Here is a 15,570-nt window from a genome sequence, read left to right on the forward strand (position 1 = left end):
GTAGGTTATTAAGCTGCCTTGAACCAGAAATGTCTGGATAATTTTAATAGCATACTAATAAATTAATAATTAATTTAATCCGCTTGCTTAAAATCTACGAATCCAAAGAACACATCTGACAGGAAGTGTCAAATAATTAAAAATCGTATTTTTCGATCGAATTGGTGGTCGTGCCACTGCCAGTGTGAGTGCCCGAAAACCTTACAATTTTGGCAAAATGGCATCAAACGCACTGAAAAACTCTATAATTCGTCACGCTGGGGTAAATATCACCATACGATTATGACTTTTGGTAGAACTTCTAGCCTATAATATTCACCTTAGTACCTAGCTGTCAAATGCCTGTTATGTAAAAGATTTACCAATGATTATTTTAGCAGAAATAATGGATAAATGTATTTCAGGCGAGAGGTTACGCTCAGGCTGCTCAGGCTGCCGTGAGGCAGCAGGCTGCTACCCTACAGTTCGGTACGACCCAGAACAACACATTCGTTGCTGCTTTGGACAACGGGTCTCCAGTCACAAGGGTGACTGTAGCCTTCAAGTAAGGATTTTACTATGACTATATTTGTCTGGCTTTGTGAAAAGAAAAGTCAAGTTCTAGGTGATTATGGTAAATTTGACAAATGTTGGGAAATTTCAAGGTTAGAGCATGTAAAATATTAGAAAAACTTAAAAACACGATGAAGGATTGCTGTATAAGAAATTATTGCTTTAAACCATGTTTAGTTAAAATAAATTGTATTAACCTAACTATACAAAAATATTAAATTCTACAACTGCTTTTCCACCAGAACCTCTATGATTTACTTTGGTCACTCATAAGAAAACATACCTTGGATTAGGTCTACTAAAGAAACAGCCTTACCATAGGCTTCAAAACCTTTTTGTTTGCTGGCTTGAACTAAATTAAAAAAGGCAAAATCAGCAATTCATATACTTTCTCCTTGTAAACAAGTTTAAAAAAAAGTTTTTCAGGTATTTTTTTTATAAAACAAATAATAAATATAAATGCAAAATGTCAATTAATAAGTTAATAATATTATAGAGCTGGTTCCCGATATGAGGCCCCGACTGAGCTCGGTCTGACCCATGTCCTGCGCACAGCAGCTGGTCAGAGCACTGGGTGTGCCAGTGGCTTCATCCTTGCTCGTAAACTGGCCCAGCATGGAGCCTCTGTTACTTGCTCTGGTGACCGCGAGTTTATCTACTACACACTTGAGGTGAGGAAGATTTTGAAATTGGAAATAGATGTAAATTACTAAAAAAACTTAAAGGGATGACAATTATTACTGATGTCCAGACTAGATTTGAGCTAGTATCTTTACAGCTTTTACAGTCTTTATAATTTTTCCTTTAGAAATAGTATCATTTCAAATTTTTTTTTAGTTTTCAGTTCTACTCTTTAATGTCAAAATGATGACAAGTATTGTCTGTGGAATAATTATTTCTGCATTTAGTTGCTCTGCTCATATTGCTGTTACTTTGCTCATGCTTTACAGTCACCATACTCTATAGGTTATAAGTATTCGCGGGCTTGGTTTCTGCAACTTGACGTCATATTATCGCGGCTATATTGCGTGGTGGGTTGTCGGCACTACTCTTGCCAGCCCAACTCTACCAAGAAGCCTAGCAGACCCTTAATGTTGCCAATGACTTCTGGGAGAGACCCCGGCGAACCGAGGTATTGTGCCCTGGGCATTCAAGAATGACATGGGCGGCTGTCTCCTCTGCCTCCATGCAAGCCCTGCAGAGGGGGCTATCTGGGGTAATAGGTGTTTGTTAAGTGGGGTGTGCTGGTTATGGCCCCAGTCAAAAGCCGGAGCTGTGGCCTCTTCAGCTGTCCCAGCCTCCTTGACAAACCAGGGTTGATTGTCGGGAGGGCTTCCTTAGCCTGCCTGCATGTGTCTAGGTTAGACCAGTACGGTTGGTGTTTTACCTTGGTGCTATGTGGCATAATGTTCCAGAGCCAGGCATAAGGCAGAGGGATAATTGGCTCTGGTCCTGCCACCTTCAGTTCCGAGCCTCCTCTTGCCAATACGTTGGCTGCATCATTACCTCGCGAGTTGCTGAGTCCTTTGATCCATTGCAGAATTACGCTATTGGTGGTACATACCTCTGACAGAGCTTTGTGGCATTCGTAGATTAGCCCTGAGGTCAAAGTATAACTTTGCAGAGCTTGTAGTACTGACCGACTATCAGAGAGTATGCGGATGGAGTAGTTCAATACTTTCATTGAGGCGATTGCGTGTGCTGCCATTATGATGCCCATACATTCTGCCTGGAAAACTGTGTTGTGGGCACCTATAGTGGTGTTGAGATATGTATGTTTAGGTCCTCTGAGAATACTCCACTGCCAGTGCCTGACCTTGTCTTTGATCCATCCGTGAAGATTCTCAGCTCTCTTAGGTTGAGTCCTTCACGAGGTTCTTCGTGTAACTGTATCTTGTATTTCTTGTTGAAGACGAATTGCCTGGGTATCCTGTCAGTCACTGCTTCTATTAGCGGTTCCTTACCTATCGCCTCGTAGAGGATCTCGGTGTGTGGTACCCTAGATGGTCTCCAGAAATTAGATTTTTTGAGGCGTACCGCCGTAGCTAGTGCTTCCTGTTGTATAAAGAGGTGCAGCGGCGGCAGGCCCAGTAAGGCTTCTAGGGCCGCGATTGGTGTTGTCCTCATGCAGTCCGTGGTCGCCATACAGGCCAGCCTCTGGAGTCGTCGTAGTTTAGCTTCAACTATGGATAGTTTGGTGCGTTGTCGCACCGTAGCTTATTTTTGGTCATATGACTGCCTGGTTCAGCCATAGAGTTATCTTTGGGGTTAGCCCCCAGGTTCTACCCACCATTCTACGAAATTATCAGAATACGACTGTGGCTTTGTCAATTTTGCCGTTTAATGATTACTCCAATTTAATTTGCTGTCAAGAATTACCCCTAAATACTTTACCTCTGCAGATAGGTGGAGTTCAGTGTAGAACAGTTTGGGAAGGCGGAAGTTTCCCAAATTGCGTTTGTTGGTGAACATAAACAGCTTACTATTCGCTCGTCAGTATCACTATGTCGTCAGCATTGCCGATTGTGTAATAGTGATTGTTATTTAGTGTGGTGATCAGGTCATTCACCACAAGGCTCCATAGTAGTGGCGATAGGACTCCTCCTTGGGGGCATCTTTTTGCCACAAATGCCTGCTGTGTTTCGCTTGTTTGATGGTTAGTTGGCTCAACATGTTGTTTATCCATTCTGTCAATAACTAAATTTGCGCCATGTCTTACCAGCGCTGCTGTAATTCTGCTGAACCTGGTCCTGTCGAAAGCCCCTTCTATATCTATGAAGGTTCTTAACTTAAGCACATGGACCTGTTTTTGATCGCCACCTCAATTTTGCTCACCACTGCATGAAGTGCCGATTCTGTAGATTTGCCAGGGCTGTAGGCATGTTGGTTTGGATGCAGGGGCACATGAATTAGCACCCTCTCCCTCAGGTACCTGTCGCACAACCTCTAATGTTTTCAACATGAAAGAGGTCAGGCTGATGGGCCTGAAGGATTTGGGGTCCAAGTAGTCGCTTTTACCTGGTTTCGGTATGAAGATAACCTTGACCTCCCTCCATCGCTTCAGCACGTACCTGTGAGCCAGACCACCATACTCTAACAATAATATATTATATTTTCCCTAGACAACAAAGGAAAACTTGAGCCCGGCTCTGGAGTGCCTGAACAACCTGATCTCCAGCCAGGAGTTCAGACCGTGGGAGCTCAGCGACAATCTGCCCCGCCTGAAATACGATATTGTTGCCCTCGCGCCTCAGGTATTTATAATTTTTGTGAAATGACACTTTCTTCTTGAATCACTCCTTAATATCAACCAAACATTTAAAAAAATTAAGATTTGTCCTTTGTTTCTACCTCATAGAAGTTTATTTAGGAAGTAAATGAGTAACAAAATGGATCACTTTTATGTGCCATTGTTTTTATGCTACAGGTTCAAATTAATTCTTGCTTAGTTAAGAATATATAGTCTTACTGGTTTTGGAGCTTTTTTGCCAAAAAGCTGCATTTTGAGATGGAAGCAAGCCATTTTGCACGATGATAGTAGATACCCAATAAAAATATTTTTTTCGAAGCACCCATTCGTCCCTTAGGAGCCGAGGTAAAGCGAGGTCTGTTAAAAACAGAAAAAAAATCTACAAGTTTCGCAAATCATCCCATTAGGATAAATTTTGTGTCAATTGAAAGAAAATAGCTTTGTTTAATGTGAAAGAAATATAAAACATATTTTTAAAGAAATGTGGTGTTAAATAATTATAAAAATAAAAACGCTTTATTTTCCAAAAAGTGTCTTTCATGTTGGAAAGTATCTGCAAATAAGTACTTTATAATAAAGTCAAACATATTTCTTATCGGAAACTGAAAACGGCATCAAAATCAATCATCAAGTTTTATTGACATGACGATTTTTAGTTAGTGACTATTTCTATGTAGAAAGTTCTAACTATTTTGTTCTTTCCTTATTTCTATAATACATTTATATGTATATCCAAATTCAGAATTGTAAAAATAGGTACTAGTACTTTAATCCAAGGCTCGGAACCGGTTTTTTCTTCATACAAAAAATACCGGTATTATTACGTTCTTTTTCGTTCTTTGGTTTATTATTTCATTTTTAATGGGACTATCTAATAATGCGAAGTTGTTACCTAAATACATGATCCAGCCCTACGTAAAGAGTATAAAATAATTAAAAATATTTTGCTATTTCGGGATTTAAAAATAAACCGTTTCCGAACCCTACTTTAATCCCTACTGAATTTTGGGCAAATCAAAGTATAATAGTTATTTACAATACAAGTGCAAAAAATAGGATATTCGCAACGAGCGGTGATAAATTAAAACACGACCGAAGGGAGTGTTTTAAATCGACACGAGTTGCGAATTACCTATTCGCAGCACGTGTATCGTATAACGTTTTACAGTACATATGGCTCTTTAAAGTTTCGACATATGCACGGAAAGTGCTCATTCCCGCACGCGTGCGGGAAAGAAGCACCATATGTACTGTAATATATATTTTAATACAGTTGCTCAAAAAGTGCTACTTTACGTAGCTGTTTAGCGTTCGCAAAATTGATTTTTTCGAACTAGTGCTTTTTTACTTTTCACAACTGCACAACGCAGACGGGTACCACATTAGTCTCATGTCGTACCAATTTGGTCGGCGCATGCAGTCAGGCTGCAACATAATGCACTGTGGTTGCCGACTAGGGTTTGCTCTCGAGGAATACCGGAACCGAAAGGGACCGAAAATACCGGGAAATCCCGGTTTCATTTTTGGCTGGTACCGAAAATTCAGATTCGTTTTAAACAGTAGGTACCGGTTCTGCAATCCCTATTGCCGACGCGTCGACTTGCCATACACTGCGCTGCACAGTGCAAATAAAAGGTGAATAAGTTGCTAATAAATAGATATGTGTATCTCTTCAGGATGTTAGTACCTTATAAAGAACGATTAATCATGGTATCAGTTCCAATTCCATAAACGTATTACAATATTACGTATGTTTTTTTTTTAGTTTAACCAGTTTGGCCAATACAAATGAAGCTGAAGATGAATTATCCTTTTCTTGTAAATATATATTATAATGATATTATACATATATTTCCCTAATGTAGACAAAGTACATACCTCCTTATTTACTTAAAATTTACTACATACAAGCTTTTTTGACTAAATAAATAAAAAATCCATATAAATAAAAGTAAGCCAACTTCCGAAACTTGTATCTCAAAAACTGCTTAACCGAGTTTGATGCTGTTTTCGTCATGTATTAAGAAATATATTTGAATTTAACACGAGATACTTATTTTCAGACATTCTTCAAACTCTAGGACATTATTTGTAAGAATATACTGAAAAAGAGAAAAAATAGGTTTTTTAAATATTTCACACTAATATTGTTTGAAGAGATTTCGTTTCAATTTTTTTTACGTTAAAAAAAGATATTTTCTTTCAAATAGTATAACATTTTTCAATATTTGTTAATCCCTGAAACTTGTGGAATTTTTGTCTTTTTCCTAACAGACCTCGTTAAACCTCGGCTTCTAAGGGGTGAATTTTAGGGTGCTTCGGAGAATAACGTCTACCTTGATGTCTACTATCACCATGCAAAGCGGCTTGCTTCCATCTTAAAGTGCAGCTTTTTTTTCATAATATGCATAACTAATACCTAAATTATATTAAAGTTGAGACATCTACCTGCCACAATACTTAAAGGTACAGGAGGTTGGAAATATTCTGAATAGATTTGTTAAAAGGATGGTTTGACTGTTTTTAATCTATTTCTTTGGTTCGGCATGGTGTATTTTATATTAAATAGTAGACAACGCAAAATGTTTTCTAATGTAGGATAAAACACCCAAAATAAATTGGGTATATATTTTAAACATATTTTATATGAAAGGTGCGCGCCGTAGACCTTCTCCACAAGGCAGCGTTCCGCAGAGGCCTGGGCAACTCCCTGTTCATCTCGCCCAAGAAGATCGGCAAGATCTCTTCCGAGTCCCTGCAGCACTATACCGCCACCGCGCTCACCCCGGCGCGCTGCGCCGTAGCCGTAGTCGGCGAGAACAAGGTAGATCTAGACTCAAAGAAAACCCAGAGACAACTGAACTGTTTATTAGGGCTCCGTACCCAAAGGGTCAAACGGGACCCTATTACTGAGACTTCGCTGCTGTCCGTCCGTCCGTCTGTCACCAGGCTGTATCTCATGAACCGTGATAGCTAGACAGTTGAAAGTTTCACAGATGATGTATTTCTGTTGCCGCTATAACAGCAATTACTAAAAAGTACGGAACCCTCGGTGGGTGAGTCTGACTCGCACTTGTCCGGTTTTTTTTTCCTAAAGTATTGCACTAAATGCAGAGTGCAACAACGTGGAATCTACGTTCTCGTAAATATCAACATGATGTATATTTGAATAGTTACAAGTCTCCATAGGTTACGGCAAAATAACTAAATTAACTTAAATAAATGTATCTTTTTAGGAAACCGCCACCATGATCGCTCAGGCTCTGAAGCTGTCCTCCTCCTCCTCTGAAGCTAAAGGCGAAGCTGGCAAGTACTTTGGTGGAGAACTGAGGTAAGTTCAAACAATAGATATTATAACATTCTATTATTAAAAATATTATAATTATTTAGAGTCGTACAGGCTACCTAATCTGAAAGTAAAGTTCAATAAAAAAAAAGGGTATGTTTAATTTAGAAAAAAACCTTCTCTCTCCTCTCTCCAACACCTAGTAGCTTCAAGTAGCTTTACAGCTTAACACCCAAAATGTTACCCTATCATTTTTGAAGTGAAAAGTACTTTAGCGGCGCTGTGCACTTTTTGTGATGGGGAAAAAATGTTTAACTCGCGACAGGTCACGTGACAAACAAATTCGTCAGATTGAAAATTCGTGAGACGGACATGTGACCTGATCGAAAAAGTGTTACAATGTCATTGAAACCAGTAGACCGCCGGCGCGGCGTAGGAGAGGAGGTATCCCCCTCTCTTTCTACCGTGCGGCGAAAATGTATGCCTGCGCCTGCTGTTTCATTTAGGCGGCGTATTTAACCACATAAAAGATAGTACTTTCATACTGATAATTAAAGCAATTCGTGCAAAATTATTCCCTAACCATTCCAAAATATCAAAAATGCACAACGTTCATATTCAAGTTTTCACTTCTGCCGGCACTACCAGAGTGCAACCCGTTTTTTTTTCTTTAGTATTCGTCCCATTGGTCTTTGCCTCATTCATGTGCACTTAAAATTAAAGTGGCACAAGAGCCTAATAACATGAATTCATTTCAGGAAAGAGACCGGCGGCGACCTCGTGCACGTGGCCCTCGGCCTGCAGGGCGCCCAGGCCGGCACCCCGCAGGCCCTCGCGCTCGCCGTCGCTGCCAAAGGTAAATTCACTTTCAACAGTTTCAACAATCAACTTTCAGGAACTTTACGCACTTTCCCTAGGGAGTCATAGCTTTTTTTCACAATCCATAACTCCTGCGGGAACAATATAGGCCTTTGTCCTTCAGTACACCTACGTGGAATAAGGTCTTTTTCGAGCAAGTGTGATGAAAAAGAATTTACCATTCTTCAATAGCTATTAAGATATATATATCCGCTATCTTTATATGTGTGTGTGTGTGGTAGATAACACTAGGTTGAGATTGTAATGTATAGTAACCAATATTATGGATATAGTTCTGAAATAAATTTCCTCAATTTGGCGCGAAGTTTTATATGCTACATACCTAACATTACTACATAAAATTGGCTTTAGCCTTGGGCAGCGGGCCGGTCACCAAGTGGGGCGCTGACAACTCCGTGCTGGCGAAGTCCATCGGCAACATCGGGCCGTTCGCGGCGGCCGGCTTCAACGTGGCCTACTCCGACAACGGGCTCTTTGGCGCCGTGCTGTCCGTGCCTAAGGATGAGGCTGCACAGGTAATAAAAGGCCCTGGGTGTCGAGCCGAGATACCGATCGTTTACACCCCGTAGCGAACGAAACGCTATTGTCTCTGTCGCACTAATATCGAAGAGTGATAGAGATTACCGTTTTGTTTGCTACGGAGCGAACGATTGGCATTTTGGCTTGGCACCCTGGTTTCCGGTTAAACGCTGTACGCAACGCCCAGACAGCGGCCACCAGACGCCAGTCATAGCGTCAGCTATCTTTATATTACTCACATGGTGCTTGTGTGGTCATTAAACTACTGTCGAGTATGGTGTTTTTCGTTAATTTTCGACCATCATTTACAATGTGAAACTGTGAAAATCTCCGACTTTGACTTTCATTTGATGCCTAAAATAGTACATTACGATACAAGTGCGAAAAATAGGAAATTCGAAACGAGTGGCGATAAATTAAAACACGACCGAAGGGAGTGTTTTAAATCGACACGAGTTGCGAATTACCTATTCGCACATGTATAGTACAACGTTTTACAGTACATATGGCCCTTTAAATGTTCGACACAGTAACATAATATGCTACTTCTCGCACTAGTGCTATAAAGTAGCCCCATATGTACTGTAATAGTACATTACGATACAAGTGCGAAAAATAGGAAATTCGAAACTAGTGGCGATAAATTAAAACACGACCGAAGGGAGTGTTTTAAATCGACACGAGTTGCGAATTACCTATTCGCACATGTATCGTACAACGTTTTACAGTACATATGGCCCTTTAAATGTTCGACACAGTAACATAATATGCTACTTCTCGCACTAGTGCTATAAAGTAGCCCCATATGTACTGTAATAGATCATTTTATAGCCCCATATCACATTTGACCCTCATTAAAAACAGTCTCAATTTGAGACCATTAAAAAATCTCACAATACCATAGGACCACAAACTATGGCACATCTAAAGCGCAGCCCCGCATGCCCGCATAACTGAGCTCGATGGCTGTCTACATCAATGCCTATTGGGCATCCCGTGTATAAAACATGAAACCTTATCAATCTCATCATGATACAATTTTTTATATCCTGGCAGGTTCGCCATGTGAGGTGGTACGATGAATCAAACTACGTGCTTGGAGTATAGACCTATATTGTCTAAAGTAACAACTTAATATATAATAGAGTGTATACATGTGTAGTAGTGTTTTCGGAACCGGTATTCTTTTTGAGAACCGGGAATTTCGGTACTTTTGTATTACGGAACCGGGATTTCCCGGTTTTTTCGGTATTTTCGGTTCTTGCTAGTTTTTGTCATAGAAAACAAGGGTTATGCTTCAAAAGTAAACTAAAATTCTGTATTCAAGTAACTTTAATTCGAAATTTTTTCTTCTATTTTCTGTTCTCATACCTAGTAGTAGGTAATTATATATAAATCAGACTATAATTAATCATAGTGTTATGTTATTGTTAGGTACTAAAGTAAGTATTTACTGTCAATTAAAGGGTAAAAATAAGGCAGTCATCTTAGATTCCTTAACATTTAGAATTATCTTAAACATTTTTAAAGAAAACAAAATTAAACTATTTTCTATTCTCATACCTAGTAGTAAGTAATTATATATAAATCAGACTATTGTCAATCACAGTGTTTTTGTTAGGTTCTTAAGTAAGTGTTAACTGTCAATAAAATGGTAAAAATTAGCCAGTCACCTGAGATTCCTTAAATATTTATAAATATCTTAAACATTTTTCAAAGAAAACAAAATTAAACTTTTTTACCAAAAAATATTTAAAAATAATATCTCTTTCCGAGTACCTACCTATTCATAAAATATGGCGTAACCAAAGTTTAGCTTTTTAAGAGCTTTTAGCTCTCTCTTCTCTATAATAGGACCTTAAAAACAACAGTGCATCTAGACTTTTGTCACTCAAACGAGATCTTATTTTGTTGCATAACAAACCTGCCGAAGAGAAAACTCTTTCTGGCTCAACACTGGTTGGCGGAATCGTTAATAGATGGTTATATGCCTGAGACAAGTAACGCCCACGATCTCCTCCATTCTCAAAGAGAGCCATTTCAATCCTAACATTCGTAAAGAGATCTTCATGAGCAGAAGATCTAACGCGTTTTTCACTAACAGCCTTTGCAAGCTCAGCATTTAACTCATCGCCTTTTGTCAAAGCAATGTTTTGAACTTCAAGCACATCAGAGTCTACTACTTACTTAGAGTATACTTACTTTCCTTCCTAGCAACAGCGAGCGAGTGTAGGTAGTTATTGGTAATATCGAACGCACCATTAATTTCGCGCGTTATTTATTTTAACGCTGAATTATTCACGTTAGTTTTGAATGTTTGAATAGTAGAAAGTGTGGAAAATTAAAGTAAGAGTAAATAAGTAAATAGTAGTGTGAATCGCTTAATAAAAATAAAATTCCCGAAAGTACCGAAAGAACCGGGAATCAAATTTGGTTTCCCGGTTCCATTTTACTGACAAAAGAACCGGGAATTCCCGGTACTTTCGAGACCGGGATTTCCCGGTTCTGAACCCTAATGTGTAGGGTAAGGCGTAGTTCGCACTGCATCGATACAAGAAAATAAAAATATTAAATTTTTATTTCAGGCCATCAAAGCAGTAGCCACAGCTATCCGCTCGCCGGTCTCCGCCGACGCAGTGAAGGCCGCCAAGGCGCAGCTGAAGGTGCAGCTGCTGGGCGAGGCCGACGACGGCACCAACCTGGCCGAGGCCGTCGCCGCGCAGGGCCTGCACACCGGCGCGGCCAGGACCCCCGCCGAGCTGGCGGGCGCTGTTGACCAAGTTACTGCTTCAGACGTTTCACAGGTATTAGCCAAGCATCTGTCACTATCCGAAGCACTGCACTTTGCGCAACTGCGCATATATGGCGCAGCACCTGGCTCTATTTATCTCTTGCGACACTCCATGTCAATATTTTTGTGGACGAATATGACTACTTCTAATATGCAAACTAGAGCCTTCTGACTGGGAGCGGAAGGTAGCCAAGCGGCTCGAATGGCGGCGCCTTGTTCATGATCGAATCAGATTTTAAGATTGAATATCGCAGTGAATGGGACAGAAAGCGAGAGACCGAACGGCTCTCGGCTAATATGAGCGAGACAGCGCATAGCCGCCGCTCCGTTGCAACTGCACGGGAGTAAGCGAGATATTTTCAATTGTACTACTTTACAAAACGTCCGCCCAATCCATTCACATTATTGTGCTCAGTTTCTCTTGGTGTCCTGTACTAACAATACTAGAACACCGAACTAGTACATTTGTGAGATTGTAAGCGATCTTTTCAGTAAATGAGCACGCACAACCTTACTTACTTGTCAGCGTACGCCTTACCGCCTATAAGCGTAGATGGCGCTAATAGGTACTTGACACATGTTGAATATTATAACAAAATTCAGTTAGAAGGACAGAAAATGAGCCATCCATTATAAAAAAGTGGAATTTAAAAAATTATATTGAATTTATAAAAAAATACAAGGCTCGGAAAATATAAAAAAAAAAATTTTTTTGTCTTTCAAAAATAGAAAAGAAAATGGTACAATTCGATTCCTTACATTTTATTGATAAATTAATTGTATGACAACTATATACATAAACGCAATATTTCAGGGTCAAAATGGCAATTTCCTTGATCTTCCATACATTTAGGACAGACTTATATGATGTGACGTCACATCACCTTATCATTTTGTTAGACGCGTTTCAATCGTCGAGTGCGAGCGTCAGACTTTAACTCTCATTTCTGATCTTTGTGTTGCTTAAATGCCATGAGTCCTATATAGACATTTGATCCTCAGGAAAATCAAGATCGTTTGACATTATTTACAAAAAACAGTCAAGTAGCCAATTCTTAGGATTCATGGGATGAACAAAACCTTTTTCGTTTCAGGCTGTTGCGGCTGCCGCCAAGAGCCCGCTCGCGATGGCCGCCGTCGGAAACCTGGCCTTCACTCCGTACGTCGACGAACTATAAGATAGTGCTTTACCACCATAGAAAATGTGTATTGTTTTGAGACGATAATTTAATGAGAACATCTTAGTAATCATGGAGTTATTTATTGTTTTCCTAAATAAATAAATGATTTGTTTTAGGTATACTGTTTTATTTCTCTGTAACAGTAACTTTCCTAACTTTATTCGAAAAGAACACTGTAAGTTCAGCAATATATTAAAATTATATTTTTCGTTAAAGCGCCGCGCCACACATAATTCGAAAACTAAGTCCTTGCAACATACTTCAAAGAAAACTATTGTAAATAATTTAATGAAGAATATATTGATCCTTGGCAGTTTTGTTGTGACCAACCATTTTTCCAAATACAATGAAAATCCAATGGGACTCAAGTGGTGGGAGGGGGACACAAGCACTTGCCAAAAATGCCAAATTGTTGGCACTTCTTTATTTTTTGTTGTTCTTCCATAAGTTATGTGCATGCCAAGTTTCATACTTCCTCAAACACCCAGGATCTAAACTGAGTACTAACAATAAAGATTGGAATGAATATGTAAAATATAATGTTATAAGTAAGTATGTAACTTTACTTTTGAGTGCCATTAACGTGAGCCACTTCATTCGGTTCTTGTCTGTTTGTTAATTTCATGTCTTTTATTATTTATATAAGAATTCAAGCCTTAGAGATCCTTTACATCTCTAAGGATATTTTAATGATCTTTTTTTAAGATTATATTTTATCTCTGACACTTTTACATCTCTAAAGAATTTTAGTATTTTTTGTCATAGTTTTTTCTGTGTAATTCGACATTTAGAGACTGTTGGAGGAGACCTTTACCCCAACGGGACCGTAAATAAAACCTCAACTTTTCTTTCTTCAAATATTCATATACAAACTCTTCATATTTTCAACTATTTAAAAAAAATGAGGATTATTTAAGGAATAAAAAGGTTTATTATTATTATTATACATCTCTAATATACCTAATTAATTCCATATTTGTAATTGTATTTTATTATTTTCATGATTGTAAAAAATTTACATGAAAATGTGCCCCTGTGTGGCCTACTTGCTGAAAAAATGTTTGTTTCTTTGAAAAACTGATCAAGTAAGATGTTCGTGTTTTATCCTTTAAAAGCTGTTTAAAAGTCCTTATTCAATGTAACAACTAAATTAAATCTAATAAAATAATTAACATAAATAAAAATATTAAAAAACTCCCTCCTATGAACAGTCCCCCAAGTCTGTCCCCTGCGGAAGGGTGCCCATATCCTTTATAAATTATATAAGTAGACAATATTTTTTTGTGTAATCTGGCTGTTAGAAAAAACTGCCATTCCAATAATTTCAAATCTTGAACTTTTACATAATTTTTGATCCCCTAATTTTAGTTATTTGTTTATGTTCAACCCAGGGATGTCACAAATGTCGCATTCATCACATTCGCGAATGCGAATCCGATTGTCCAGGATGCGAATTTCCGAATTCGAATATTAAGGAATATTTTATTTTATTGATAAAATGTTTACATGACATTACCACAGTCTAAGAAATAATACAGTCGGTCGACGAAGGCGTCTAAACAAAGCAACCGTGCGGGGTGCGAGGGACGGCGGGCGGGAGGGGCGGTCCCTGAGTTTCAATACACGCCATTGTTAGTATTCAGGGATATGATTTTGAGGGCTGACGCGTGTCTTGTAAATATCAATCAATTTGTGCACAATTAAAATATTGCATACGACATGTGCTAATTGTTTGTTTCAGTGTAAACAAAAATATATCATATGATATCAATTTTTAAATTCAAAATGGCGGACATATTTTATAGCTTATTTTAAGAAATTACGAGTAGTTTAAGACTTTATTTAAAAAGTAAGAAATTGTTTCTTGCTTCTGTTTATATATGTATCATGTAGTATTTGATGTTTTAATTATTTTTGACAGTCCTCGGGGTGCCGATTACAAAATGACACCCATTTTCAAATCCAAGGTGGCGGACATTAATTTTTCTTAAAAATCGATATGGGTGTCATCTCCAAGGTTCCTCGGGGTTCCGATGACGAAAATGACATCCGTTTTGAAATCCAACATGGCGGACATTATTTTTTCTTAAAAATCGATATGGGTGTCATCTCTGAGGTTCCTCGGCGTTCCGATTACGAAAATACGTCCATTTTGAAATCCAAGATGGTTGACATTATTTTTTCTTAAAACACGATATGGGTATCATATCCGAGGTTCCTCGGGGTTCCGATTACGAAAATGACATCCATTTTGAAATCCAAGATGGCGGACATTAATTTTTCTTAAAAATCGATATGGGTGTCATCTCCGAGGTTCCTCGGGGTTCTGATTACGAAAATGACGTCCATTTAGGGGGTTTTGGGAGTGCAGATTTCGAAAATAGAATCCATTTTAGAATTTAAGATGGTTGACATCAGTGCTACACATCGAAACCTATTTCAAAACGTGACGTCCGCCATCTTTATTTTCAAAATAGATGCCATTTTTTGAATCTACACCCCCAAAAACCCAGAAAACAACACCCATGACGACTTTTTCAAAAAAGTGACGTCCGCCATCTTTATTTCCAAAATGGACGCCATTTGTAAAATTAGTACACATACATGAAACCTAAAAACATTTCCCTCTTCTTTTGGGCAGTTGTGTAAGTCTGTGAGGGCTCCTCTACACGATGGCCCAGCGTAGGCCAGTCCAAGGGACGCAGCTATGCGGTGAAATGAGATAGCAATATCACTTGCTCCCTCTAACGCATAAATGCGTCCCTAGGACTGGCCTACGCTGGGCCATCATGTAGAGGAGCCATGACAGACAACCCTAGGTAGGTACGGTGACCTTGAGCGGTGTCGGCATTTACGCAAACATCAAAGGCGTCGGCCCACTGTTACTTTTTACACTGTGAAATTACAGTTGAACCAATGCGCCACGAAACTAGCAGCATAATGGCACATTGACAAATTAAATTGGGACAGTTGAACACCTAGAATCCATCACCTCACTGAATCTCAAGCAAATAATGTAATTGTTATTATCATTCCTATTTAGAATACTAAATATTTGGGAAACCGAGCTTTGCTCGGAAAACATAAAAACTCGGAAATGCGCGTTTTCCCT

The 15,570-nt window shown here is 38.9% G+C and overlaps 1 protein-coding gene across 1 annotated transcript; it reads left to right on the forward strand.

Annotated features, from left to right (window-relative positions):
* Positions 1-103: 103 nt before the first annotated feature.
* Positions 104-12,573, forward strand: LOC133523566 (cytochrome b-c1 complex subunit 2, mitochondrial). The gene is made up of 10 exons (XM_061859223.1): positions 104-262; positions 405-544; positions 1,049-1,223; positions 3,675-3,806; positions 6,456-6,626; positions 7,039-7,133; positions 7,847-7,944; positions 8,319-8,482; positions 11,072-11,290; positions 12,372-12,573. The coding sequence occupies exons 1-10, from the start codon at positions 218-220 to the stop codon at positions 12,453-12,455; spliced, it is 1,323 nt and encodes a 440-aa protein (XP_061715207.1). The 5' UTR covers positions 104-217; the 3' UTR covers positions 12,456-12,573.
* The last annotated feature ends 2,997 nt before the right edge of the window (positions 12,574-15,570 follow it).

This window comes from Cydia pomonella, chromosome 12 (assembly GCF_033807575.1).
Source record: "Cydia pomonella isolate Wapato2018A chromosome 12, ilCydPomo1, whole genome shotgun sequence".
Classification (NCBI taxonomy): Eukaryota; Metazoa; Arthropoda; class Insecta; order Lepidoptera; family Tortricidae; genus Cydia; species Cydia pomonella.

What these genes read in the sequence shown, in the direction of transcription:
- LOC133523566 (XM_061859223.1), top strand. Translation starts at nt 218, where the DNA reads ATGGCATCAAACGCACTGAAAAACTCTATAATTCGTCACGCTGGG. An exon ending in CTATAATTCGTCACGCTGGG is followed by an intron (nt 263 to 404) that starts GTAAATATCACC and finishes AATGTATTTCAG; the next exon opens with GCGAGAGGTTACGCTCAGGC. An exon ending in TTGTTGCCCTCGCGCCTCAG is followed by an intron (nt 3,807 to 6,455) that starts GTATTTATAATT and finishes TTTATATGAAAG; the next exon opens with GTGCGCGCCGTAGACCTTCT.